This window comes from Oncorhynchus masou, chromosome 12 (assembly GCF_036934945.1).
Source record: "Oncorhynchus masou masou isolate Uvic2021 chromosome 12, UVic_Omas_1.1, whole genome shotgun sequence".
In the NCBI taxonomy this organism is placed as follows: domain Eukaryota; kingdom Metazoa; phylum Chordata; class Actinopteri; order Salmoniformes; family Salmonidae; genus Oncorhynchus; species Oncorhynchus masou.
The window spans coordinates 53,119,617-53,146,063 of NC_088223.1; the positions used below are offsets into that span (position 1 = coordinate 53,119,617).

The 26,447-nt window shown below is 43.9% G+C and overlaps 1 protein-coding gene across 7 annotated transcripts in view; it reads left to right on the top strand.

Annotated features, from left to right (window-relative positions):
- LOC135550389 (latent-transforming growth factor beta-binding protein 3-like) overlaps nucleotides 1-26,447 on the top strand; it is a 34,026-nt gene that overhangs the window by 2,284 nt on the left and 5,295 nt on the right. For 5 of the 7 annotated variants that reach the window (XM_064981141.1, XM_064981139.1, XM_064981143.1 and 2 more), the window contains exons 2-20: nucleotides 12,342-12,623; nucleotides 12,891-13,054; nucleotides 13,179-13,284; nucleotides 16,309-16,398; nucleotides 16,627-16,743; nucleotides 17,188-17,349; nucleotides 17,495-17,632; nucleotides 18,153-18,166; nucleotides 18,807-18,876; nucleotides 19,022-19,108; nucleotides 19,255-19,383; nucleotides 21,034-21,165; nucleotides 21,267-21,395; nucleotides 21,519-21,638; nucleotides 22,137-22,259; nucleotides 22,763-22,885; nucleotides 23,463-23,582; nucleotides 25,481-25,609; nucleotides 25,821-25,991. In XM_064981141.1, coding sequence (XP_064837213.1) covers nucleotides 12,342-12,623; nucleotides 12,891-13,054; nucleotides 13,179-13,284; nucleotides 16,309-16,398; nucleotides 16,627-16,743; nucleotides 17,188-17,349; nucleotides 17,495-17,632; nucleotides 18,153-18,166; nucleotides 18,807-18,876; nucleotides 19,022-19,108; nucleotides 19,255-19,383; nucleotides 21,034-21,165; nucleotides 21,267-21,395; nucleotides 21,519-21,638; nucleotides 22,137-22,259; nucleotides 22,763-22,885; nucleotides 23,463-23,582; nucleotides 25,481-25,609; nucleotides 25,821-25,991 — 2,406 coding nt within the window. The remainder of the gene's footprint in view (nucleotides 1-12,341; nucleotides 12,624-12,890; nucleotides 13,055-13,178; nucleotides 13,285-16,308; nucleotides 16,399-16,626; nucleotides 16,744-17,187; nucleotides 17,350-17,494; nucleotides 17,633-18,152; nucleotides 18,167-18,806; nucleotides 18,877-19,021; nucleotides 19,109-19,254; nucleotides 19,384-21,033; nucleotides 21,166-21,266; nucleotides 21,396-21,518; nucleotides 21,639-22,136; nucleotides 22,260-22,762; nucleotides 22,886-23,462; nucleotides 23,583-25,480; nucleotides 25,610-25,820; nucleotides 25,992-26,447) is intronic. The other 2 variants (XM_064981138.1, XM_064981144.1) reach the window with 1 other exon arrangement.

Sequence of the window (26,447 nt, forward strand, 5' to 3'; positions counted from 1 at the left end):
GAGTGTGACAAGATCCGCAATGCTGCTGGGTTTTTCAATGCTCGACAATTTCCCGTGTGTATCAAGAATGGTCCACCACCCAAAGGACATCCAGTCAACTTGACACAACTGTGGGAAGCATTGGAGTCAACATGGGCCAGCATCCCTGTGGAACGCTTTGACACCTTGTAGTCCATGCCCCAAATAATTGAGGGTGTTCTGGGGGGAACAGGGGTGCAACTCAATATTAGGAAGGTGTTCCTCTTTGTTTTGTACACTCAGTGTATTTAAGGAGGCTGACAACTGCTGCTATCCTTTGATCCATCACAGTAGACCATTCAAATGTAAACTAGCAAGTGTGCTTTAAAAACACAATACTGGTAAAAAAAATATTTAAAAAAATATTGCCTCTGTTTTGAGAGAGCACTGTAGTGCTCCGTTTTTTCCTTAGCTGTGATGAGTGGATGTCTATTTCTATGTTGATCTGTGTGGAGCCCAGGGTTATTTTAGTGTGATTTGATTTCCCCTCAAACCCCATATTAAGGCAGACTAAGATTTGCTTTAGAATGCGAACAGGACCCCAAAAATAAACTGCAGTAGTAAACGAGGGAACTGATTCAGTCACTGTGAGAGCTACATTTATGGAAATGCATGCAGAGGCCGTCCTTAAAGTGTCGGCTGTGGGTGTCTGTGGTCAAGGGAGTTTGAGCAACATTCACATTCACTTAGGCCCACACATTTCCTATACATTTACACATATTTTCCCAATGTTTAGGTTGTCGTACAGATTTTGTTTTGGAACTTCTTGTGAAATGTGAAGTTCCTACACTCATCACCCCACCAGCCCTTCATCACAGAACTACAGCATATTACAGAACTACAGCATATTACAGAACTACAGCATATTACAGAACTACAGCATATTACAGAACTACAGCATATTACAGAACTACAGCATATTACACAACTACAGCATATTACAGAATATTACAGAACTACAGCATATTACAGAACTACAGCATATTACAGAACTACAGCATATTACAGAACTACAGCATATTACAGAACTACAGTATATTACAGAACTACAGTATATTACAGAACTACAGCATATTACAGAACTACAGCATATTACAGAACTACAGCATATTACAGAACCTACAGAAAAGCATATTACAGAACTTTTTGAACATGTGTTTGCCATACATACAGAAAGTCTCTTCCTCTGCACTGTGAATGAACTTGCTCACCCTTTGATCACAAAACCATCAAAATGGCCCTCCTTACATACTCCAGTTGTAATTACAGTGCAACACAGGACTGTTCATTTTGTGTAATCTGAACATTTGGTCTGGAGAATCAAACTAGCGTACAAACGGCCCTGTGTCTGGTATTGTACGTACTGTAAGCTGCATTTAACCAGGCTTTAGTGCAGTTGTTTGGGTTTGTCTGGCAGGGGCTACAGAGTGCAACTTGAGCCCGTGTCAGCTTTTGGCAAACCAGAAGTGTGTGTGGACAGTGTACTCTATGGACATGTGGAATTTTCTCTCTAGCATGTTAAAATGGCCGCGGTCAGCGACAGCAATATTAACACTTTTCCGTATATGAGTGGCTGTGACGTCAGCACCACAGCAAGGCTGAGGCTTAGACTGAGCAGACATGCCAGAACCTTGCCGTGAAGCAGTTCACTTCCAAATGCAGTCATTTTCTGCCTAATGATTCAAGATTGCCTTTCTTAAAGTCTTCACAAGAGCAATGTTGTTAAAGCTGTTGTAGGATATTTTGAGAAAATTCATAAATAATGCTTGGTGAGTTTCAGGGAAATCTACTGGGTCTCAGCGGGTTTTCCAGGTTGGCCTCACAGCTATTGCTATATATTACAGTAGGTACATTTCCATCCTGGATTTTTGTTGTTCAGTTGAAGATTTGGATTAGTATCTACTTGAACAGATTCTGACATGGAAACATAAACAGATATTTTGAAGCAGGATTTTTTTTTTAAATGTAATTTCTGCTAAATGAGAATTGACACAAACCAGTCAACCGCAACAGTGGTTTATTATATAAATAAGCGACCCTTTTCCATTCTGTGCTCATTCTCTTAATACTTCTACTATGCTACTGTCTGAAGTGTCATGTTCAGGACGTCCAGTGGTTTGGTCACTTCTCCTCTCGTCACCAGGTGATCTGAGGTGAGACTGGACGTTCCTCCTTAAGGGGAGGATTTATGCATAGACATAGAATCACAGGGACGTCTTCATTCTGTTCTGTGGATTCTATGTATCTGTCCCTGATAAAGCAGGGCTGGCTACCCCCCTCCACCCCCAGCCCTCCGACAGACAGTGTGGGGAATCCGGCAGGGCTAGAGAGGGATTAGCTACTGCTACTGTTACTGCTACACTTACTGTTCCAGGGACAAATCAGCTGAAAGACAGCTAGGTCACACAGACTCCTGTCTGCACTGGACGATGGCCTCTGGATTCACATGCTGTAGTATGTGAAAATAAACTAAAATGGGAGAGTTGCTAAGTTAACTTAAGCTTGCATTTCTCAGCATTTTCTCTTGTCGTGCTCAAATTACATATGAAAGACAAATCCTATATTCACATCAGAGATGGCATGTGCTGTATGTTGAGATACTGTTATATGTTTAGTTTCCGGCAGGTTCTACAGATGAAAAGAGTCAGTCGGCAGTTGGTCATTGGATCAGGCAGGTATTGGTCTGTGTTGGGCTCCCGAGTAGCGCAGTGGTCTAAGGCACTGCTTCTCAATGCTTGAGGCGTAACTACCAACACCCGGGTTCAAATCCAGGCTGTATCACAACGGGCTGTGATTAGGAGTCTCATAGGGTGGCGCACAATAGGCCCAGTGTTGTCCGAGTTTGGCTGGTGTAGGCCGCCAATGTAAATAAGAATTTGTTGTTAACGGACTTGCCTAGTCAAATAACGGTTAAATACATTAAAAAATACAAATAAAATGTTTTTTATTTTTTTTATGTCTCCTCATAGTCATAGAGGTTGAGCAGGTCAGACTGAAGTAGCACTCTGGATGTATGACTTAAGAGACTGGGAATGGGAATCTTGATAGACATTCCTCCCACCCCCACCGTCCCTGCAGTATTTACCCACTGTAGTTCTGAGCCTGTTCCCCCAGTTTGACTGCACACAGCTCTGTTTGGGTGAGGGACGGAGGACACAGCCTTTCTTCTCCTCAAAGGTTGCTACCGCGCAGGCATTCCACCCATCAACCTCAGCAGACCGGCAGCAGCTGCTCTCCACCTCTTCTGGACCTGCTTCTGCTTCTCAGTCACTCTCACTCTGTCTGTATCCTAAACTGAACCTGCTGTCTCATTCAGCCCAGTCACTCTGTATCTGTCTGTATCCTAAACTGAACCTGCTGTCTTATTCAGCCCAGTCACTCTGTATCTGTATCTGGGACTCAGGTTTCCTCCAACTTTGATATGCAGGGAAGTGGTGGACCCTCTAACCTCAGCAACATTCCCATCCTTACTGTTGAGGCTGAGCTGACTTCTGTCTCTCTAGAATGGCCTATGTCACTCCCCCTGTGTTCAGTTCCCGATGGACTTCTCCCTCCATCCTACCGCAGCACATCTGGCTCATGTCTATCTATCCGTGGCTCAGGACGGAGGTCATGTGAGAATGTGAAATGACCAATGTGATCATGCACAAAATATGAGTTTAATGGGTCATTCAAACCCAATCATTATTGCAGGGATTTATTTGGGGTTTCCCTGGGTATTGCTCAGAGGTGCAGGTCAGACGAGAATGAAAGGTAAAAGAGAAGTCAGAAAAACAAGCCGAACTGGAGCTGCCCAGGGCTTGCTGTCCCTGTTTAGAGACACACTTTAGTTTCCCTCTGAGTCCTTCCCCACACTCACTCACTTCCTCCTCTGATGCCAAGTTATGGGTGCTGTAGTAAACATGGGCAACCCAGAAACCTGCACCACTCCATAGTGTGCCGCAGGCTTGGCTTTGCCCAGAGGTGAGTCTGAGCAGAGCTTTACTCACACACACACTCTCTGTCAGTCTCTCCTAAGGCCATAGAGAGGGGGATTCACACTTTGTGTGTGTGTATGTGTGCATGTTTGGTGCCATGTCATCAGCCTTCCCTCAAGGCTGTGTTGTAATGTTTCTGCGTGCATGGTTTAGGCTGCTCTCGTATGGAGGGCAAATATCTCAGGTTATTTAAGGTCACAGGCAATGTAGATCGACAGTCCAGTTTATTTGGGGATCTTAAACTGGGATTTTTAATGGAATCCGATTCCTCCTCTAAGGGCTATTCCTGTCCTGTCACTGGCTCTATTCAAGTCAACACTTCGGTGCAGGTTGAGAAGAAGAAAAAACAGTGAGAGGCAAATTGTTTTTGGCAGCTGAAGCTCCATAAACAAAACACCAATTAGAGGTCATTTTTGAAAGTGATGAGGGAACACAGTGTGTGTGTCAGGAAGGAGGCCGTCTCACATTTGAGGCTAATATCGGAGGAGCTAGCCTGGCTTGCCATATTTAACACGCTTTCCTCCCATTTGCTTTGGGTGGGGGAGAAAGGGAGCAGTTATTTAAAGCTGGCTAGTGGAATGTGAGCACTGTGAGACTGTGTAACTGCACCCCCCGACCAGATCTCTGGAGCCGCACAGCCATTAGCCAAGGTAAATACAGAATAACAGTGCTGCTGCCAGGACAGGGGGCGAAGGCCCTGAGATGCCCTGAGCCACTACAGACCCATACCTCCCCTGAGGGGTGTGCCATCGCATCGTCACCGGGCCTGGGCAGATAGCTCACATCAGCTCTGCTGGGTGTACTGTCAGCGTTCCTCTCTCTACCTGGCCTGCTGATACAGTGTATACTACAGGACAGATTAGACCAGTGATTACATGACATCACCCAAAGCTGGTGCCAACATTCTGTCTCCCTCTCTCTCTCTCTCTCTCTCTCTCCACAGACGTTAAATAGCTCTGGTGCAGGGGGTTGCCAGGTTACACTGGGATCATGCCTACCGCTGGCCTTAGAAACAACCTCACATACCTCCATGACATGTCATAATATGCCCATTGAGCAGGCATTGGAGTGATGGGTTTGGGCAATTATACATAATCAGACAGACAGACAGTGCAATATTGTAGTCTCACACCAGATGAATGCGAATGATATGTCATGTTAGAAGTGATCTGCGTATATATTGTTTATTTTTACATCAAAATAAGCGTTCTAGATAATTTTGCTTTACAAAAAAAAGGGGGTGGGATTAATGAAGTGGACTAAAAATGAAAGTTGATCAAACCCTGGCGAGGGTGGTCTTATTCAGGCAAGATTTCTGCTCGTTCATTTTGTGCCAGTAGACTGTTAAAGACAGCAGTCATTTTGTGACTGCAAATGTTCTATGTGTGTTGAGCATTGGAACAGGCACTGTTTGGAGGGCTGCATCCCTCCTTGCCAAGTGATCTGGGGTGGATGCAAGGGGTTGAGGGGATGCAAGGGTACATTATGAGTAGCTCGAGCCCGTTCAGTAAGCAGAGGCCCTTACTCCCAGGCGGCCTGCTAGTCGGCAGGAGGAAGCAGAGGAGACTTTCTCAGGCCTGTGTTTTTAAAAAGCCAGTGATTATGTCATTTACCCTGGGCTATGGGCATGGCTACAGAAGTCTGGCCCAGTCCATAGTCCACTCTGTGTATGTGGTATGCGGTCTCACAGCGCCAGTTTAAAGCAGGCATATTTGGGGATGTGGTTTCTTGCTTTTTCTACTGACCGTGAAGGCAAGAGCGTCATAACACGCAGTGCCTCCCATTATTGTAATCATGCCCTTTTAATAGTGGTAGTAGTGGTAGTGGTGGTGATTGTTATTGTGGTGTGATGTTGTTTTTGTCATTGTCCTTTTGATGGTATTTGTTTTTTGTGGGAATGAAGAGATGAAAATGGATTGATTTGACTTGGGTTGTGTAGCTTACCGGCTTACGGTAACAGCAGTATAATACTGTAATACTAGCCTAATACTGTAATAGTAATACTGAAGGAAAAAATGTACTTAATATCATTTTCTGATGGTTTGGCAAACACTCCCTCCTCTATAACGCCATACTTTTTAAGGCATATAATCATAATCTCATGATCACTTTAAATATTTGTTCAACCATGACAAGCTGGCAGGCCATCACTGACCCACTGACATATTCAGAATGATCTTCTAAGAAATGTAAGATATCAGACGAGCAGCTCACTGTACGTAGACCAGTTGTTGAACTGGAGCGTTAAACTCTAATTTGATCATTTTGAGCGGGGAATATTTGAGTTGGGAGGCTGTGGTTGGACGGGAGGCTGTAGAAGGAGGTAACCAGGCTGCTGCTGTGTCATCTGTAGACAGACAGAAGTGGGTGGGTGGCCACAGTCAGAGCAAAACCCCAGGGGCACGCAGAGGGCGCCCCTGAAACACACGCACACCCTCCCCCACCTCCGTCTGCACACAGTGCACAGACAGGCAGGAGATTCCCCCTATTAAAGTTACTGTTGAGGTCTGGGGGAAGTATGAGTCTTGCTGGTTTTCGATGTGTTGTAAGAACTGTGATGCAGGGATAGTTGAGAGCTCCGAGTTGTCGTCTCTTCAGGCTCGGTTCGATTTGAACAGGGACTTAGTTGAACCTATTGTTGCTCCCGGGGCTTTGGAATACTGAAAAGGAAATAGAATGGTCCCTGTTCACGTGAGTCTAGGTTTGGCACTGGACATGGGTCAGATCATTGCTCAAGTCTTGAGTTAGTAAGGCCTAATATTATCCTTGGATTAACCTCTTCCACCCTGTCACTCTCAAACGTGGGTGGTTGTAATAAAGCCTAGCAGCCAGTAGTTGGTCTGAAATAATAACATAATTAAACATGTGTGTTGGTGTGTCAGACTTTCTGTATATGTATAGCATGGTATGTATAGCTCTGTGTTTATGTGCCAAATCTCTGGTAATGTGTCAGTGTGTGTAAAGGACATGTGTGTATAGCTGTCTCAGCTTGCCCACGCTACAGTTGAAGAATGACAAGTATGTATTTCTGAAAAGAAAGTCCCTCTGCATCTGAAGAAAAAAATAACAGATTAATTTGGATCCCTCTGATGCTTTTTCCATTGCACTTTCTCTATTCTACTTCCCTTTCTTTCTCTCGCTCTTTCTTACACACTCTCCCCCTCTCTCCACTCCTCCCTCCCTCTCCTCTTCTCTCTCGTGCTCTCTCGCAACCTCCACTCTCTCTTTCTCTCCCTATCCATCTTTCTTTCTCTCTCTGTTTTTGTAGTGCCTCCCTTGGCTTGTTTATCTCCTACACACTGTCAGTTTCAGTCAAAATCAACTTTTTTAGTGGAGACCCCATTTTTTTCTGCTGGAATTTCTGGGGACACCATTTTTCCCCAATAATTTATTGGGACCTCACCCCACCCCAAATCTAATGACAAAACCGTACAATTTGACATCAACATATATATACTGTATATATATATATATTTAGTGCATTCGGAAAGTATGCAGACCCCTTGACTTTTTCCACATTTTATTACGTTCCAGCCTTATGGATTAAATTGATTAAAGAGTCCCCCCCCCCCCATCGATCTACACACAATACCCCATAATGACCAAGCAAAAACTGGTTTTTAGAAATGTTTGAAAATGTATAAAATAAAATAAACTGAAATATCACATTTACATAAGTATTCAGACCCTTTACTCAGCACTTTGTTAAAGCACCTTTGCCAGCGATTACAGCCTCAAGTTTTCTTGAGTCTGACACTATAAGCATGGCACACCTGTATTTGGGGAGTTTCTCCCATTCTTCTCTGCAGATCCTCTCAAGCTGTCAGGTTGGATGTTTCTCATGGTCTGAGAGTCTTTTAGGTGCCAAGCAGGCTGTCATGTGCCTTTTACTGAGGAGTGGCTTCTGTCTGGCCCCTCTGCCATAAAGGTCTGATTGGTGGAGTGCTGCAGAGATGGTTGTCCTTCTGGGAGGTTCTCCCATATCCACAGAGGAACTCTGGATCTCTGTCAGAGTGACCATTGGGTTCTTGGTCACCTGCCTGACCAAGGCCCTTCTCCGATTGCTCAGTGCGGCCAGCTCTAGGAAGAGTCTTGGTGGTTCCAAACTTCTTCCATTTAATGATAGAGGCCACTGTGTTCTTGAGGTTCTTCAATGTTGCAGAAATGTTTTGGTACTTTTCCCCAGATCTGTGCCTCAACACAATCCTGTCTCGGAGCACCTGTAAGCAGGTGTGTGCCTTTCCAAATCATGTCCAATCAATTTAATTTACCACAGGTGGACCCAAGTTGTAGAAACATCTCTGAATACTTTCCGAATACACAGTATATAGAAAAAAACAAACATTTTGGAGACCCCACCGCAATTACCCCGATTTTGGATTCCACTGGTCTAAATCATGGCATTGTGAGGAACGAGCTCTTACTCCTCACATAAAACACTATGTCGAGAAGAGCTTTAAAGCCAACATTTGTTCCTTTCTTCCTCCCTCTCTCCCCCGCTCTTTTCTCTCTTTCGGTTCCAGCACATGACTGGATAGGAAAAAGATTTCCCCTTTGACTACGGTTTGGAACACATCTGACCCCAATTTTGAGTATGAAATCTATTTCCTAAGACATGCCAATACAATTGTATAATGTGAAAGTGAGATGTGAGCATAATTACATTTTGGGCGTCAGTATTAATGGTGGTGACTAAGAATTGATATCCATATTGGGATCATGGGTTCCATAGAAGTGCTTTATAGTATATCGCACTGTATAATATAGCCTAGATAGCACCAAGCATTTGTTGGAGTGATTCTATAGCTGGGTGGCTTTAGTGTTTCAGATGATCTATTCTAGGCCATTCTGACAGCCTGCTACCCACTCCACAGAGTGGGAGAATTTCCCATCTGCAGACTTGTTGTGCCCAGTCGGGTTTCATAATTCAAGGATGCAGTGGAACACATATTATCATGACTGGAACATAACAGTCCCACGATCACCTCACTCACTCAAGCACAGTCTGCAGAAAGCATTAGTCCATGTGCATTTACACCCAGGTCTCTCAAACTGCCCTGTCCTGGGTTTAGATAGGTGAAGCAGATGTGGAGGAGAGTGGAGTTTAAATCCCTCCTATTGACTGTGACAGGAGCAGTCTGAGAACTGGCTGCCTGGCCCAGGCAGCGTGGTGTAGTCAAATTAGTGGACTTGGAGGGCCACCCTCTCTAATTCATAAGATATGTGTTTAGCCTGTCATGCTAAGCACCAGTACTCCACCCAACTAGCAAATCTGTGGGGAAGGGATGAACGTTGTAAATGCAAGCACACAGCAAGAGGTGTGCTATAAATGGCAGACAGCTATGTGCTGTCGTCTCTGTTGTGAAGCCCCATGCTGGGGTTAATTCGAAACATCAAAAGAAAGGCTCATTCACCAGATTTTATTTTAAACACAGCTTATGTACAGTCTGCTTCAAGGCATGTGTGCAACATGTTCATGGAGACAAAGGTATCATTTTGACTAACTTTACCTAAGGGCGGTGTTATTTTCTTCTCCATAGAACCCCGTCCTGTTGTTGGCCACGGAGTGTTTGTGTGTGTGTGTGTGTGTGTGTGTGTGTGTGTGTGTGTGTGTGTGTGTGAATGCAGTGAGCTCCAGTTCCCCGTCAGAGGGTCTGCTCTGCTCTCTCGGAGACTGCTTCTCTGCCAGACGGGCCCTCTCCCCAAGCCTTACCAGACTTTTCCTATGTTGTCTCTCTGGTCCCTGTGGGTTGAAGTTGTATAATCGGGTTTGGAAGGAGACTACGCCCCTGTCTTTCTCTCTCCGTCTCTTTCTCTGTGTTCTCGTCCCAAATTCTCCATTCCCAACAGCTTTCTTCCGCTTTCTCTCTCCATCTTTCCAGCTTTCTCTACAGGGACAAAAGTCATCAGACACAATAGATGTCTGGAGAGCTGTGCATGGGGAAGGGAAGTCCTTCTCCACCTGGATTTGCTATACAGGTTTCCCCTTGCAATCTGCAAGCCTCACCATTAACCTGCTGCTGCGTGTAGCTGCCTGTTTTGGGTGTATGGTTAAAGACCACTGTCAAGTTTAATTATGGTGCAGGCAGTGCAGGCTGCGTCAGAACAGCTCAGCCTATCCCACTACACATTTAAACATAAGCTGCACAGCCTCGTGTCATCTCATTATGGCTGTGATTTCTCCGTTTGCTCTTTTCCTTGACTCTCATTGGTTTAAAGATGTCCCCGCTATGTTTGAGGTGATCTAGTCCCGTCATTACACAGCGGCCTAGACTCCGAGGCAGTCCAGGCCTAATTGCTTCAGTGTGCGGAGCTCTGCTCCGCGGGGCGGGTAACACGAAGAGGCCTCTTCTCAACCACTGGGTGGGTCTCCATGTCAGTCCGACGTGCCGAGTCGTCTCTCTCTCTCTCTCTCTCTGTATCTCGCTCTCTCTCTTCCTGCCGTGGGACTCAACACTGCTGTGATACTGCTATGCTAGACTGCAGGGCAAGACATCCAGACCACTGAGCTTCAACTTCTGCTTCATTTCATGGCCCCATTATGGGACAGAGAAAGTACACAAAATATTAGTAATTGATTATTATTGCGCACTTTGTTGTATGTCTATTGAACTATGTGTGTTATTACGGCATGTATTGCAGCATATTTTAGCACGGCACATCTTGAATTCTGATTCCATTCTTTATGCTGAACGTCTCAGTCTGGTATGCACTCTTAGCTGCCAGATCTTGGCTCCCACTGTTCCATCTGATTCTCCTTTTTAGGGAGACAAGTGGCGACTATAAAAGTAAACACAAAGGGAAGCCTACAGAGCGGTATATATATGGCATGAAGCTCTTTCTTTAAGCAGAGCTCTTGTGGTTGAAAATATTTTCCAAATCCCAGTGAAAAAAGCCATCGTTTGTATCAGTGTTCTGCTCTGGCCTGCTGTGGATCTCTCGCCGTCCGTTGGGACATTCATACGGTAGTCACGTGCGATATCTCAGACAACACTGGCCTGATTTTGACGAAACTCGGGTGAATGATATGTCTTGCCATAGAGGTCCGGCATTTACAAAAATACACTGATTGGCCAGATGGTGGCGCTATAGTAAGAGATTGAAAATTCAAACTTTGAAAGGTCACACGCCCCTCACCCCGTTTGACCTAAAGTCCTGAAATCTGGTACATACTGTAGGTCTCTCTCCTCACAAGGACCACATCTGCCTAAGGGACCCATAAGGTCTGCCATGTTGGATTTTCTGCCATTTTGAATATTGTGAAAAACACTTAAAATGCTACTCTTCTGGCATCGAATGACTAATCTGCACGGAACCTGCTACATGGCCACTATGGACAAAGCTCTCTCAATTTTCCAGAGTAGTACCTAAAACAATATGGCCTCTATTGACCAATAAACATTCATGTGGGTGTGGTCTGGCACATAAATGCATATAAATCTAAATTTGGTACACATGTTGCAAGCACTGTCAAGACTCAACATATGCAAGAACGTTCATATCGACCACACATTGACATTATAATGGGCACATGTTTATATCTCTTGATTTGTTTGACTCAGAGTCCTGAGATTTGGCACACATGCTCAGGTATGTGAGTCTAGCTAATCCATGCAATATCTCAGACACCACTGGTCTGATTTTGACAAAAAAAAATGATGTGTGAATGGTGCGTCTTGATGCATCTTGCCATAAAAATCCTTCATTTGGAAAATTACACTAATTGGCCCAAGGGAGGTGCTATAGTAATCAACTTTACATACGTTAATTATAAATAATATCCCAATGGGCTCGGGATAGGCAAAGGTTGTGTCATGCGTCCTTCGGAACGCCAAACGACACGCCAAACCGCACTTCTTAACACCCTGCCACTTAACCCGGAAGCCAGTCGCACCGACGTGTGGGAGGAAACACTGTCCAACTGACGACCGAAGTCAGCCTGCAGGCGCCCGTCCCACCACAAGGAGTCGCTAGAGCACGATGAGCCAAGTAAAGCCCGCCCCGGCCAAACCCTCCCAGAACCCGGACGTCGCTGGGACAATTGTGCGCCACCCTCACTGGTCCGATTTTTACGAAACTCGGGTGAATGATGCGTCTTGCCATAGAGATCTGGGATTTACAAAATTGTCCCAAGAGGGCGCTCCATCATTTGTGGGGGATGACATGTTTATTTTCTACCGGAACTATGGTCCTGCTATTATAAAAGTCCCAACTGTTCTCTGTTTACAATAATGTTCCAAATGAAAGAAAGCACAAATTTACATTATGTTGATGATGTTCACCATGTGTACCTGTTTTTCCTCTCCTCATGTCTTGGTGATGTGTTTTACACCTCTTTCTCTCTAGTTGTGTGTCCACTGACCTGCATGAATGGAGGGGTGTGCAGCTCGCGGACCCACTGCCTGTGCCCGCCAGGTTTTACTGGTCGCTTGTGCCAGTTCCCGCTCCGGCAGATGCCTGAGGCCCAGGCGGCGCGGGGCAACAAGCAACCAGTCTACACGCTGTCAGTGCTGCCAGACGGCCAGAGCCAGGGCGAGCAGGCGGCCATGGGGCGACCACAGCTGACACAGACCCACTCTGTGTTCACCCTTCCCCTGGCACAGGGGGCAGGCCACCACTCATCAGAAGGTACCCATCATGGCAAACTGTGGGCACTGAAACCACAGTCATATTGCTGTATTTATCAATACCTGTGCCCATATAGCAGTTTATTTTGGGTGGCATGGTAAAGAACTGTAATCATATTCATGTAATCTCCCATGTGTTTGTCTCTCCCTGTCTTTCTTGGCGTCTCCCTCCTCTCTGCTACTCTCTCTCTGTCTCTTACTCGCGGCACTCTTTCTCTCTCTCTCTCTCTCTCTCCCTCCCTCTCACTCTATCGTTCTCTCTTTTCAGTGCAGTTCAATGTCCGTGTCCACCATGCACACGACACATCTGTTGTCATCCATCCTCTCGACCAATCGGATTCAAAGCCCCCTCATAAAACCGTGACACGCTTGACCCCTCAGACTCACAAACCCAGGGGGCGGTGCTTCCAGGAGACCACACCCAAACAAGCTGTGAGTTACACCACCCATCAACATAGTGATTGTCACTTTAAATACAATAAGTGTATTATGGTTTTTCAAACGCCATTGTGTGCATTTCCCTCTTTCCTTCTCTCTCTCACGCCATGTGCTTCAGTGTAGTAGTACCCCTCTCCCTGTACTGACCAATCAGGAGGACTGCTGTGGAAGTGTCGGGAACTCCTGGGGACAAAACAAATGTTATAAATGTCCCAAGCTACCATGTGAGTAACAAATGCCTCAGAATGGAATTATTGACTTGCTTAAGTGTAAGTATGTGTGTGTGTGTCCTTTCTAGACTACTGGTGATCTGCCATTCTTTCATTTGTGATCTTCTATCCTACATCTCTAACTGCATATCTGCCATGTATAGTAATTATTATCTGTCGTGTATTGTGATTACTATCTGTCATGTATAGTGATTATTATCTGTCGTGTATTGTGATTATTATCTGTCGTGTATAGTGATTATCTGTCATGTATAGTGATTATTATCTGTCATGTATAGTGATTATTATCTGTCATGTATAGTGATTATTATCTGTCGTGTATAGTGATTATTATCTGTCGTGTATAGTGATTATTATCAGTCGTGTATAGTGATTAGTATCTGTCATGTATAGTGATTAGTATCTGTCATGTATAGTGATAATTATCTGTCATGTATAGTGATTAGTATCTGTCATGTATAGTGATTATTATCTGTCATGTATTGTGATTATTATCTGTCATGTATAGTGATTAGTATCTGTCATGTATTGTGATTATTATCTGTCATGTATAGTGATTAGTATCTGTCATGTATTGTGATTATTATCTGTCATGTATAGTGATTAGTATCTGTCATGTATAGTGATTATTATCTGTCATGTATAGTGATTATTATCTGTCATGTATAGTGATTATTATCTGTCATGTATAGTGATTATTATCTGTCGTGTATTGTGATTATTATCGGTCATGTATAGTGATTATTATCTGTCATGTATGGTGATTATTATCTGTCGTGTATAGTGATTATTATCTGTCGTGTATAGTGATTATTATCTGTCATGTATAGTGATTATTATCTGTCATGTATTGTATAGTGATTATTATCTGTCATGTATTGTATAGTGATTATTATCTGTCATGTATAGTGACTATTATCTGTCATGTATAGTGACTATTATCTGTCGTGTATAGTGATTAGTATCAGTCGTGTATAGTGATTATTATCTGTCATGTATAGTGATTATTATCTGTCGTGTATTGTGATTATTATCTGTCATGTATAGTGATTATTATCTGTCATGTATGGTGATTATTATCTGTCATGTATAGGGATTATTATCTGTCATGTATAGGGATTATTATCTGTCATGTATAGCGATTATCTGTCATGTATAGTGACTAGTATCTGTCATGTATAGTGATTATTATCTGTCGTGTATTGTGATTATTATCTGTCATGTATAGTGATTATTATCTGTCATGTATGGTGATTATTATCTGTCATGTATAGTGATTATTATCTGTCATGTATAGTGATTATTATCTGTCATGTATAGCGATTATCTGTCATGTATAGGGATTATTATCTGTCAGGTGTGAAAACTGAGCTTCCATTGTTTATAATCTAACTCCTTGGCAGATGTCCATCTGATCTCGATCTCTGCTGTTATACGCATTAAGTCATTTGTTTATGGAGCCAAAAACACCAAGCGTCCACGCCAATAATTCATTCCCAACTTATGAAATAATGAGCCTGCATTAACGCAAGTCATTTGTGTATGTCTATGTTTGTATAAGTGTGTACGCATGTGTGTGTGTATATGTGTGAGTGTGTGTTTGTGTGTGTGTGTGTGTCTGTGCATGTGTGCAAGTGAGTGAGAGAGAGCGAGAGGGAAAAGAACTCTGCAGTGTCTTCCCATGTGCCAGGCCAGTGGAATACTGTCATCGAATTGCCGAAAATTGAATTTCAAGCTGCGCCCCATGAAAATCTTGGCCAACTTACCTTTTTCCATTTTTCTATTCCTCCATTCCTCAGTTGTGAGTCAGACAAAGAAACCTTTGTAAGAAAAGGATAGTTATGGTTAATCTTTAAACTTGGGACAGCAGGATCCCTGTCTGGCATGCTTCTCGCCTCTTTTCTAGTAACGTTGAAGGAACGTTCTATTGTTTTCATGAGACATGTCTTCTGCGAATGAACAGACGAAAGCAACAAGTGGAAAATATGATTCTGGGCTTTTCTTGGGAAGCATGAACTTTTTTTCAAGTTGTACTTTTCTTCCATCTATTTTTGAAAGGTATTTTGGAACGCGATGCTCCCACAGTTTCCCACAAAAGCATTCTTCTAATTTTCCTGCCTGGAGGAAAAATCACTCATAGACCACTATTTTTTCTATCATCATTTGATTCCTTCTGTTGAATCTCTCTCTTTCCCCCAGATGAAGAGGAGTTTCACTTGGTCGCTCACCCCTCTTTTATTTTATTTCCCCTCTCTTAGTACGTCCTGGTTCATACTCATGCTTGGATACCTGTAATCTCTCAAACCCAGGCTCTGATCAAACGGGTCTCATCTATACACATATCTCTGTCCCATGGAATCACACACATTTACTGTCTCGCTGCCTATGCTGACAGTGTGTTCAGACTGAACAAGGAACAGCTAAATGAGCTACTTAGTCCAGGGCAGCAGGTAGCCTAGCAGTTAAGAGTGTTGGGCCAGTAGCCGAAGGGTCGCTGGTTTGAATCCTTGAGATGGTAAAGTGGGAAAAAAAATCTGATATTCTGCCCTTGAGCAAGGCAGATAACCCCCAACAACAACTGCTCACCGGTTGCCGACGACTTGGATGTCGATAAAGGCAGCCCCGCGCACCTCTCTGATTCAGAGGGGCTGAGTTAATGTGGAACACACATTTTTTTTGCAGTCAGTTGATCCCATGCAGTCAGTTGTGCAACTGACATATGGGTGGTCCCAGGTATTGCAAGCGCCCTTTCAGGACCCGTTGTGCAACTGACTGTATGACTAACTGGAAGCAATGATCACAGACGCTGCTGCTATTAGAAACAGAATAGGATCATTCTGGCGTAGGCCTGATCCATTACCTAATGGTTTAGTTTAGGCCTGTCTTTCTTCTCAGATTCTCAGACATTTCATGAGACATTATTTTATTTTCGTTGATGAGCTGTGTGTAGTCTCCCCTTCCTCTCTCATTCTTCCATTCTCTCCCCTTTTCACCCCCCCTTCTCTGCCTTACCCTCAGATCCTGGGGTGAAGCTGCAGACCATCATAGAAGACTATGGTTCCACCTGCCCTCAGGGCTATAAGAGACTCAACAGCACCCATTGTCAAGGTAGCATGAACATACTGCCTCTCCCCTGACTGATTCAACGGATGTATCAAGGATGTATCAAACAATAGATAATTTACACAAGTTTCACCACATTTTGTTTGGTACGCATTTGGTATGCCCGGTATGAGTGTAAATCTTTGCCCATTTGCTTCACTGATGTGAGGAGAAAAAAAGCCACTCCTCATGTTCTCTCTGTCCCCCACTCTTTCTTTGTCTCTCACCCTTAAGACATCAACGAGTGCACCATGCATGGGGTGTGTCAGAACGGAGAATGCCTGAACACCCAGGGTAGTTTCCTGTGTGCCTGTAAGCCTGGCTTCACCCTGGACAGGACCAGATGTGTGGGTGAGACTCAGAAACCTCCTCCAGGCAGACCTGCTCTCCACACAACTCTGCATTCACTCAGCACAGCCATATCGCTTTCAGTAGCAGCAGCACTATACACTATACATCCTCTCCTCACATGTATATGAAGATGAATTGTTGTGGGGTTTTCATTTGTTGGCAGTGGAGAGTGACCTCAGCGCCTGATAGGTAGATGAGCTGAATATGTTTCACATCCACAAAGCTGTCACCAAAGCTAGCCTTTTCTGTCCCAATAGTTTGTGCAGTATTTTCACAGATCCCTTATGTCCGTTATTTAAAATGCCACATCTGAAATAACCAAAATGTCCTATGATTTTCCCTCCACGAAACGGCACTACCCTTAGTGAACTCTTCTGTAAGCCTAATGTCCTAACTCCAACCTCTGTTGTGTTTTGCTCTCTTCTGATTGGTCCTGGCTGTCAGAGTCTCCGTCTCCGGTGGAGCAGGGCCAGTGTTTCCTCATCGTAACAGAGGCGGGTCGCTGTGAGCACGCCCTACCCACGTCCCTGTCCCAGGAGATGTGCTGCTGCACCGTGGGCAAGGCCTGGGGCTCCAACTGTGAGAGGTGTCCCCAAGACGGCACAGGTCAGTGGGATGCTGGAGTAGGAGACTGGAGCTCGGTTTCTAGTATTTCTGACAGGTCAGATGCTCTATGATTACAGGTCAGATGCTGAATCATCTCATCCCCTCTTGTTTTTCCACCTCCATTCCTCTCTCCCTGGTCCGTTAGCCTCCTTCAGTAAGATCTGTCCAGCAGGGAAGGGTTACTTCCTCCATAGTGTCCGGGAGACGGTGGCGTTCCCACCTCAGATCCACTCCAGCCTGGAGCAGGTTCCCCTCAAGCCTGACAAGAACCAGAAGAAAGACAGTGAGTCACTGTGGCTTCTCCCAGAAAGTAGACGAAGGGTGGACATGATTTACCTTTGTCCGCCTGCCGGCAGACGTTCTTCATTCTGGATTCACTTAGTCACTTAGAACGATGCTATTGCTAAGATTTTTTGAGAGTGCAGTCGGGCTATTGGGGATGCCTCCAAATTACTGGGACTTTAGAGGGCTTAGAAATATCATCAAATGTTATTTGTCACATGTGCCAAATACAACAGGTGTTGGTACAGGGCTTACTTACAAGCCCTGTACCAGCAGTGCAATTTTAAGAAAATATTTACTAAATAAACTAAAGTTAAAAAAAGTGACACAATAACAAAAACAAGGCTATACAGTACACAGCGGGTACCAGTGCCAAGTCAATGTGCTGCGGTACAGGTTAGTCGAGGGAATTGAGGTAATATGTACATGTAGGGGTAAAGTGACTAAATTCATCATCTGTAAATGAAAATGGACAATTATTCATAATTTTGACCTGTTTTTCTCTGGGTTCTCTTTTTCAGAAGTCAAGCACCCGGTAAGAAACTGTTTTTCTTTAGACATCATTCATTGTGTGAGAGACTGTGTGTTTGCAGCTCCTCTTAGACAGGCCTGTGTCTCTACAGTGGGAGGGAAAAGTAGCTGTCATTCTTGACTAAAACGAAAATGAGTCAAATTCTACTTGAGTTAAAGTCTAAAAGTATTTGGTTTAAAATATACCTAAGTATCAAAAGTAAAAGTTTAAATCATTTAAAATTCCTTATTAAGCAAACCAAATAAAACCATTTTCTTGTTTTTTTAATTTACGGAAAGCAACTGGCTCACTCAACACTCAGACATAATTTACAAATGAATAATTAATGTGTGTTTAGTGAGTCCGTCAGATCAGAGGCAGTAGGGATGACCAGGGATGATTGTCTGACAACTGTGTGAATTTGACTGTTTTCCTGTCCTGCTAAGCATTCAACATGCAACGAGTACTTTTGGCTGTCAAGGAAAATGAATGGAGTAGAAAGTACAATATTTTCTTAAGGAATGTAGTCAAGTAAAAGTAAAGTAGTCAAAAATATAAATAGTGAAGTAAAGTACAGATACCCCCAAAAACGACTTAAGTAGTACTTTAAAGTATTTTCACTCAAGTACTTTACACCACTGTGTCTCTGTGCCCTGTCCTGTAGGAGGAGCCTCCAGAGACGACCACACCCATGCAGCTGTCTCCCATCAGCACCCACGGCCCCCGCGTACCTGGTACGCCTCTCATTCCTTTATTCTTTATTCATTCCGAAAGTCCTATTAAGGTCAAGAGAGCCCCTTTTGTTAGGGAAACCTGTTGATATTCAGGTAGACATGGAGCCTTGATTGGGTCTGTCTGTTTCTCTGGTTGGTCCCAAAGTGATCATCACCAAGCCCACCCCTCCGCCCATCATCAGGTTGAACCCAGGCAGTGACCCCCTGGAGGTGGCACAGACGCAGGTCTCACGTGAGTTCCACTACACAGTCCAATCAAATCTAATACCAGCCTATTAACTCTCAGCCTAAAGCTGCAATGTTGTTGTCTCCATGATGGGATGTACAGTATAGAGATCAACTGTCTTAGGTAGGTTACTGTGTGCCTCCTCCCCACAGCAGAAACAGACGAGTGCAGGCTGAACAGGAACCTCTGTGGCCATGGGGAGTGTGTCAACGTGCACACTGGCTACAAATGTGAGTGCTATGCTGGCTACCGGCTCCACCCTCAGAGGAACGCCTGTGTGGGTAAGTCAAGGGACAGGACAGGCGCATGTCCAAAGGGATGGGAGGGATTTACTGGGTAAAGATTTTGACCAGAGCCATGTCTGCACTCTGTATCCAAATAGTTCAATTGTGACCGGTTGGCCCGATTCGGTCTTATGTAGTAAAAAATGTTTTTTTTTTACATTGGATAAAGTAGAGACTCAGAGCTAGATAATGGTATATCATACACTACAGTTGAGGAACAATGGGAAAGTACAGTACAAGTCAAAAGCTCGACACGTCTTAACTTTAGCTAATTCTTATTCATTATTACAGGAAAGTACACTCACAACAAGATCATATTTTACAGGGTAATGGCAAGCTAATTACAGAAAATAGTTTACAGTTGTGAGTGTGACAAAATAAAAGCATGGCATTCTACCAGAGAATCTTTGAACTTGGACACTGTCTCGTTGGCCTAACGTTATATCCTAATTTGACTTTGTTGCAGGTCATGTTGTTCTTCGCATTACCATCTCTGATAAACACACACCATATCAAATACAATTCAAGTTTATTTGTCACATGCACAAGATACAGAATGTGTAAACGGTACAGTGAAATGGTACCTTGCATAGTGAAGTCTTTTGTTTAGACATCTAGCTCGCTCGCTAAACAATGAACCATAATCCCAACTCATAACGATTCTACCCTGCATGAATCTGCAGGTAGCTAACCAACTAGATTCAATGTTAGCTAGCTAGCTAACATCAGGCTGTAACTAGCAATGCAAATGGCTCTGAGATATGAATAATATTACATATACGTAACATTCGCTAGCGAGCCAGACAGCTAATGTTAGCTAGCTAGCTAGCTAACAGTACTCATTAACTTGCAATGAAAATTACTTTCTGACAAAATTAGAAATGTATAATACCTGAAAATGTATCTAGATACTCTTTTACCCGTATATATGGATGGATGCTTCTCCCTCTCTGTTACGGATGCCATGGTTGCCCTTAGTTTGAAGATGTAATCTGGAGACAAGTGTTTTATACAACAGCCTTCCGTGTGTTCTCTTTTCGACTCCCTCCACATATTTGCAATCAAACGCCAGAATTTTCTCCATCTCCTTAGCTATCATACTCTGCTTTCACCGGGCATTCCACTGATTTCAAAACTTTGTCCTCCAGAAAGAGGACAGCAAAAGTTTTGCCGTAATTCGTTATATCTTTGAAAAAAATGGGTTAGAAAGGATTGCCTCCACATACTGAGTAGCCCTTTGTTATAGACAGAAGCGTACTACATGGTAGACCAATCCAAACTCATCTCTCAGCATGTCCAGCCCATCCATTATCTCAGTAAATCATGGCTAGCGGGAAGGTTCCAGCCTTTTTCTGTGGCTAAACCAACTAGGCTTATAATTTAACAATTTTATTAATATTTACAGATGGCATACAAGTTTGTTATTAAGGCACATGAAAGTTCACATGTTCCAGAAGGCATTTCTGCCAATAAACACATTTTGATTAAAAATAAATGTTTACGTTCAAATGCCTCTCTTGTGAAGTAGTGATGTGTGACATATGCCTAGTTTTAAGAAACGAGTCACAATTGAACTTGGGCGTTAATTCTCTAATAGAGTTGTAATTTCTGAATTCCCTAAACTTCTAAGTTATCCCTTTCTGCCAGATGATGACGAATGTGACGCTGAGCCATGTGGCCACAGCAGAGGAATCTGCATCAACACAGAAGGCTCCTACCGCTGCCGCTGTCTCCATGGCTACAAGCTCCTGGTGTACCATGGGAAGCTACGGTGTATAGGTGAGTGGTGTGGTGTGGGTTCAATTGTTCAAATGCTATCTTTTAGTCATCACGTTTGTCACTTGGGATTTTTCATGAGTGTGTTTTGATCTTATCTTTAGATGTGAATGAGTGCTCCAAGTTGGACATCTGTGGGCAGGGGGGTCAGTGTGTTAACCAGCCAGGGTCCTACAAGTGTGAGTGTCACAAAGGCTTCAGGAGCAAGTCACAACGCCAACCAGCCTGTGAAGGTAAGAGCGGCATCTGCTGCCCTCATATTTCTTTGTGTGTGCAGTGTATATGTATGTGTGTCCGCATTGGTTTAATAATGTTTATGGGTGTCTGTGTTTGTCTCATCTCTTCTAATGTCTCAGATATAAATGAGTGTCTGGACCCCAACAGTTGTCCCAATGACCAGTGTGAGAACACACCAGGCTCCTATGAGTGTGTTCCCTGCTTACCTGGTCACCAGGCCCAGGGTGGGGTATGCTACGGTGAGACCCAATGACTTCATGTATGCATACTAAAGAGAACGCACACCAATCAACTCTTTTCATGACCTATAACTGTCTATCTCGCTGTTGTTATACCTTTTCTAACTTGAGCCATTATGTTTGCTGATGTGTTGCCCCCTAGTGGCCAATCCACCATATTTGGCTTTACTCAAGAGGATAGTCTAATGGCAACAGGGAGAGCAAGTCAAATCAGCAATTAGAATATTGAATCTGTACATTCAATATGTTGATCTTCCCCAGTTAGTTTTGTCCCGAACCATGACATTGAAGGTATTCACTATTCAGAGCTGTGTGTGATGTAGAGAATGGATTTGATCAGTCATAGTCAATAAATCAGCCATAGGGAGCCTGTCCCAGACACACAGGGCCAGCAGGCAGGATGCCAACAGGCACTGGGCCAGTCCAGAGCTGGTATTCCTCTGTATGACTGATTGTTTCCACCCCTACCCCCCTGCAACCCCTCCACCTCTCCACTAGATGTCAATGAGTGCCAGAAGCGCGGGGTGTGTCCCAACGGGCGCTGTGAGAACCTCCCAGGAACCTACCGCTGCCTCTGTGACGAGGGCTTCCTCCCAGCCGCAGGCAGCAAAGGCTGCAGAGGTCAGTGCACTGATTCATGTTAAATATAATATCTCTTAATGCTGCACAGGCACTATTTTATACCTGCAGTGCTGTTGTGGTTACCAGTATTTCTGCACAATATTGAAAAAAGAGAACTAGGTAGCATAGCGGTTGGAGAGGCGAGCCAGCAACCAGACGGTTGCCAGTTCGATATCCGGGAATGACGGGAAAAATCTGTCGGGAAGTGAGCTCGCAACCGGAGGGTTGCTGGTATCAAATCCTAGATGCAATTTCCTGCCGTTGTGCCATTGAACAAGGCACTTAACTCCAACAGCTCCTCGGGCTCGCCTGCACCTCTCCCAAACCTGTATATGTACTGTATGTGAATGCATGTGTGTCTTTCGGATGGGTTGGGTGAAAAGCGGAAGTCAAATTTCAGTTGGACCTTGTGTGCAATTGACCAGTAACGTGATCTTATTATCTGAATGGGGAAAGGGGTTCTATTGACAGGCTGCATGTGTCTCCTCCTCTCTCCCCTCCAGACATTGACGAGTGTGAGGATGACAGACTGTGTGCCAACGGGCGCTGTGTCAACACAGAAGGCTCCTTCCAGTGCCAGTGCTACCCAGGATACCAGCGTACTCAGGAGGGCAGCCATTGTGAAGGCAGGAGCTACTTGTTATTACTTGTTATTACTCACTACAGCTTCATGGAAATGTTATCAACATTATTACACTACCAGTGAAGTATAAGTAATATGCTCACTGCATAGGCAGCGCGTGAGTTTCCGATTTGCAGAAGCTATTTGTTTACCATGAACCTTTTCCTTTATGATAATGCATTGCATGTGTCTATCATCACATTTGCAGACGAAAGCAAGATATTCCTAGTGTGATAAGTACATAGATTGGGTAGTCATAAGTAAGGTTAGGTTATTAATATAACTCAATCGTATAACCCTCCCAAATTGCAGGCTTCCTGACTATAGGCTACGCCCTTGTGATTTAAAACATTTTAAAGAAACAAATCCTATTTGGCTAAATCATACTCTCTGGTGTAGTATTTCGAATGGTTTTATTTATTTCTGTATGGACAAGAGTAATGATATATCTTTGGCTAATTGAATTCAATTTACTTTAAGGGGAGCTTTGCCGATTGGGTATATGCCGCCTATGGTCCACTGTATAGAGCTGGTGATCAAACACATAGCCGCTGTTTGATTGTCGTCTTTTCCTCCCTCAGATATAAATGAATGTGAGCGTCCCTCTAACTGCCAGAGGGGGCGCTGTATCAACAGCATGGGATCCTACCGCTGTGAATGTCAGAAGGGTTACATGCTGATCGGAGGTCGGAGGTGCCAAGGTCAGTCCGTCTCCACCCTCTCCATTAGTTTCAGGAAGATAAAGTAGCAGTCAAAAGTTTGGACACACCTACTCATTCAAGGGTTTTCTTCTTTTTTTAAACTATTTTCTACATTGTAGAATAATAGTGAAGACGTCAAAACTGTGAAATAACACATATGGAATCATGTAGTAACCAAAAAAGTGTTAATCAAATCAAAATAGATTTTAAATTTTAGATTCTTCAAAGCAGCCACCTTTTGCCTTGATGACAGCTTTGCACACTCTTGGCATTCTCTCAACCAGTTTCACCTGGAATGCTTTTCCAAACAGTCTTGAAGGAGTTCCTACATATGCTGAGCACTTGTTGGCTGCTTTTCCTTCACTCTGCGGTCTAGCTCATCCCAAACCATCTCAATTGGATTGAGGTAGGGTGATTGTGGAGGCCAGGTCATCTGATGCAACACTCCATCACTCTTCTTCTTGGTAAAATAGCCCTAACACATTCTGGTCGGTGAGTTGGGTGATTGTCCTGTTGGAAAACAAATGATAGTCCCACTAAGCGCAAACCAGGTTGGATGGTGTATCACTGCAGAATGCTATGGTAGCCATGCTGGTTAAGTGTGCCTTGAATTCTAAATAAATCACTGACAGTGTCACCAGCAAAGCACCCCCACACCATCACACCTCCTCCTCCATGCTTCACGGTGGGAACCACACATCCATTTCCCGTACACTATGTCTCACAAAGCAGTAGGAACCAAAAATCTCAAATTTGGACTCATCAGACCAAAGGACAGATTTCCACCGGTCCAATGTAGCTCGTGTTTCTTGGCCCAAGCAAGTCCCTTCTTATTATTGGTGTCCTTTAGTAGTGTTTTATTTGTAGCAATTCAACCATGAAGGCCTGATTCACGCAGTCTCCTCTGAACAGTTGATGTTGAGATGTCTGTTATTGAACTTTGTGAAGCATTTATTTGGGCTGCAATCTGAGGTGCAGTTAATGAACTTACCCTCTGCAGCAGAGGTAAATCTGGGTCTTTTGAGCCAGTTTCATCATAGCGCTTGATGGTTTTTGCACTTAAAGAAACTTTAAAAGTTCCTGACATTTTCCGCATTGACTGACCTTCATGTCTTAAATTAATGATGGACTGTCATTTCTCATTGCTTATTTGAGCTGTTCTTGCCATAGTAGAGACTTGGTCTTTTACCTAATAGGGCTATATTCTCTATACCACCCCTACCTTGTCACAACACAACTGATTGGCTCAAACACATTAAGAAGGAAAGAAATTCCACAAGTTAACTTTTAACAAAGCACACCTGTTAATTGAAATGCGTTCCAGGTGACTACCTCATGAAGCTGGTTGAGAGAATACCAAAAGTGTGCAAAGCTGTCATCAAGGATTTTTTTTATTTAATTTTACCTTTATTTAACCAGGCAAGTCAGTTAAGAACACATTCTTATTTTCAATGACGGCCTGGGAACAGTGGGTTAACTGCCTGTTCAGGAGCAGAACGACAGATTTGTACCTTGTCAGCTCGGGGGTTTGAACTCACAACCTTGCGGTTACTAGTCCAACGCTCTAACTACTAGGCTACTTCGAAATATATCAAATCTAAAATATATTTTGATTTGTTTAACACTTTTTTGGTTACTAATTGATTCCATATGTGTTATTTCATAGTTTTAATGTCTTCACTATTATTCTACAATGTAGAGAGTAACAAAAATAAAACCCTTGAATGAGTAGGTGTGTCCAAACCTTTGACTGGTACTGTAAATCATTAGTGTTAACCATTCTGGCAGTTGAGCTTTGTAACCAGTGGACACTGTTATAAGTCAAGCTTGATGGAACTCATGAGGATTGTAGCAGATGTTTGTAACACATTCTCCCTCTCTCTCTCTCTCCTACCCAGACATAGATGAGTGTGCGACAGACAGGGGTCTGTGTCAGCCGCATGGTGTGTGTGAGAACAGACAGGGCTCCTATGTGTGTGTGTGCAAAGACGGCTTCATCCTGTCTGAGGACAAGCACAGCTGTGAGGGTAAGATTACTGATATCCTCTCACCCCTCTCTCTGTATAGCTGTATTCTACACACACACACACACACACACACGCACACACACACACACACACACACACACACACACACACACACACACACACACACACACACACACACACACACACAGACACAGACACAGACACAGTCAAACACTCCAATCTATTTCCTCTCTGCCCCCTTCCCCTCCAGAGATTGAGGTGGCCGTGGAAGATAAGAAGGAGTGTTACCTGAACCTGGATGACACAGTGTTCTGTGACAGTGTCCTGGCCACCAACGTCACCAAGCAGGAGTGTTGCTGCTCCATCGGCGTGGGCTGGGGGGACCACTGTGAGATCTACCCCTGCCCCGTCTACCACTCATGTACGTACCTCAGGCCCAACACAGGGGTTAAAGGAGCTGAGATGACATAGTCTAATACAGACAGAATCATGTCTGTTCTACAAAATATATTCCCAAATAAATATATTCTGAAATGTTTTATTTTCTCTGTTAGCTGTGTGCACTGAACTGACATACATGATTGTTGATGACACTCCGATGTTCCGATGAAGAGAATGACATAGTCTATAATGAGCACCACAGCAGCGCTCAATTCAGACAGCGGTGTGAGGCCTACTGTAGCTGCTGGAAAAGTAATTTATGAAAGGAGGTTAACTTGGCACCAGACAATCGATCTGAGATCGAGTGAAGTTTCAGTCCTCTAATTCTCCTTAGGCTTTAACCCCTGGCCCAACAACATTCACACTAGTTTAACAAACCATCAAGTGGGCTGCGGGGTCAGTTCACTTATTTGAGCTGTTCAATGTCAATCATTGA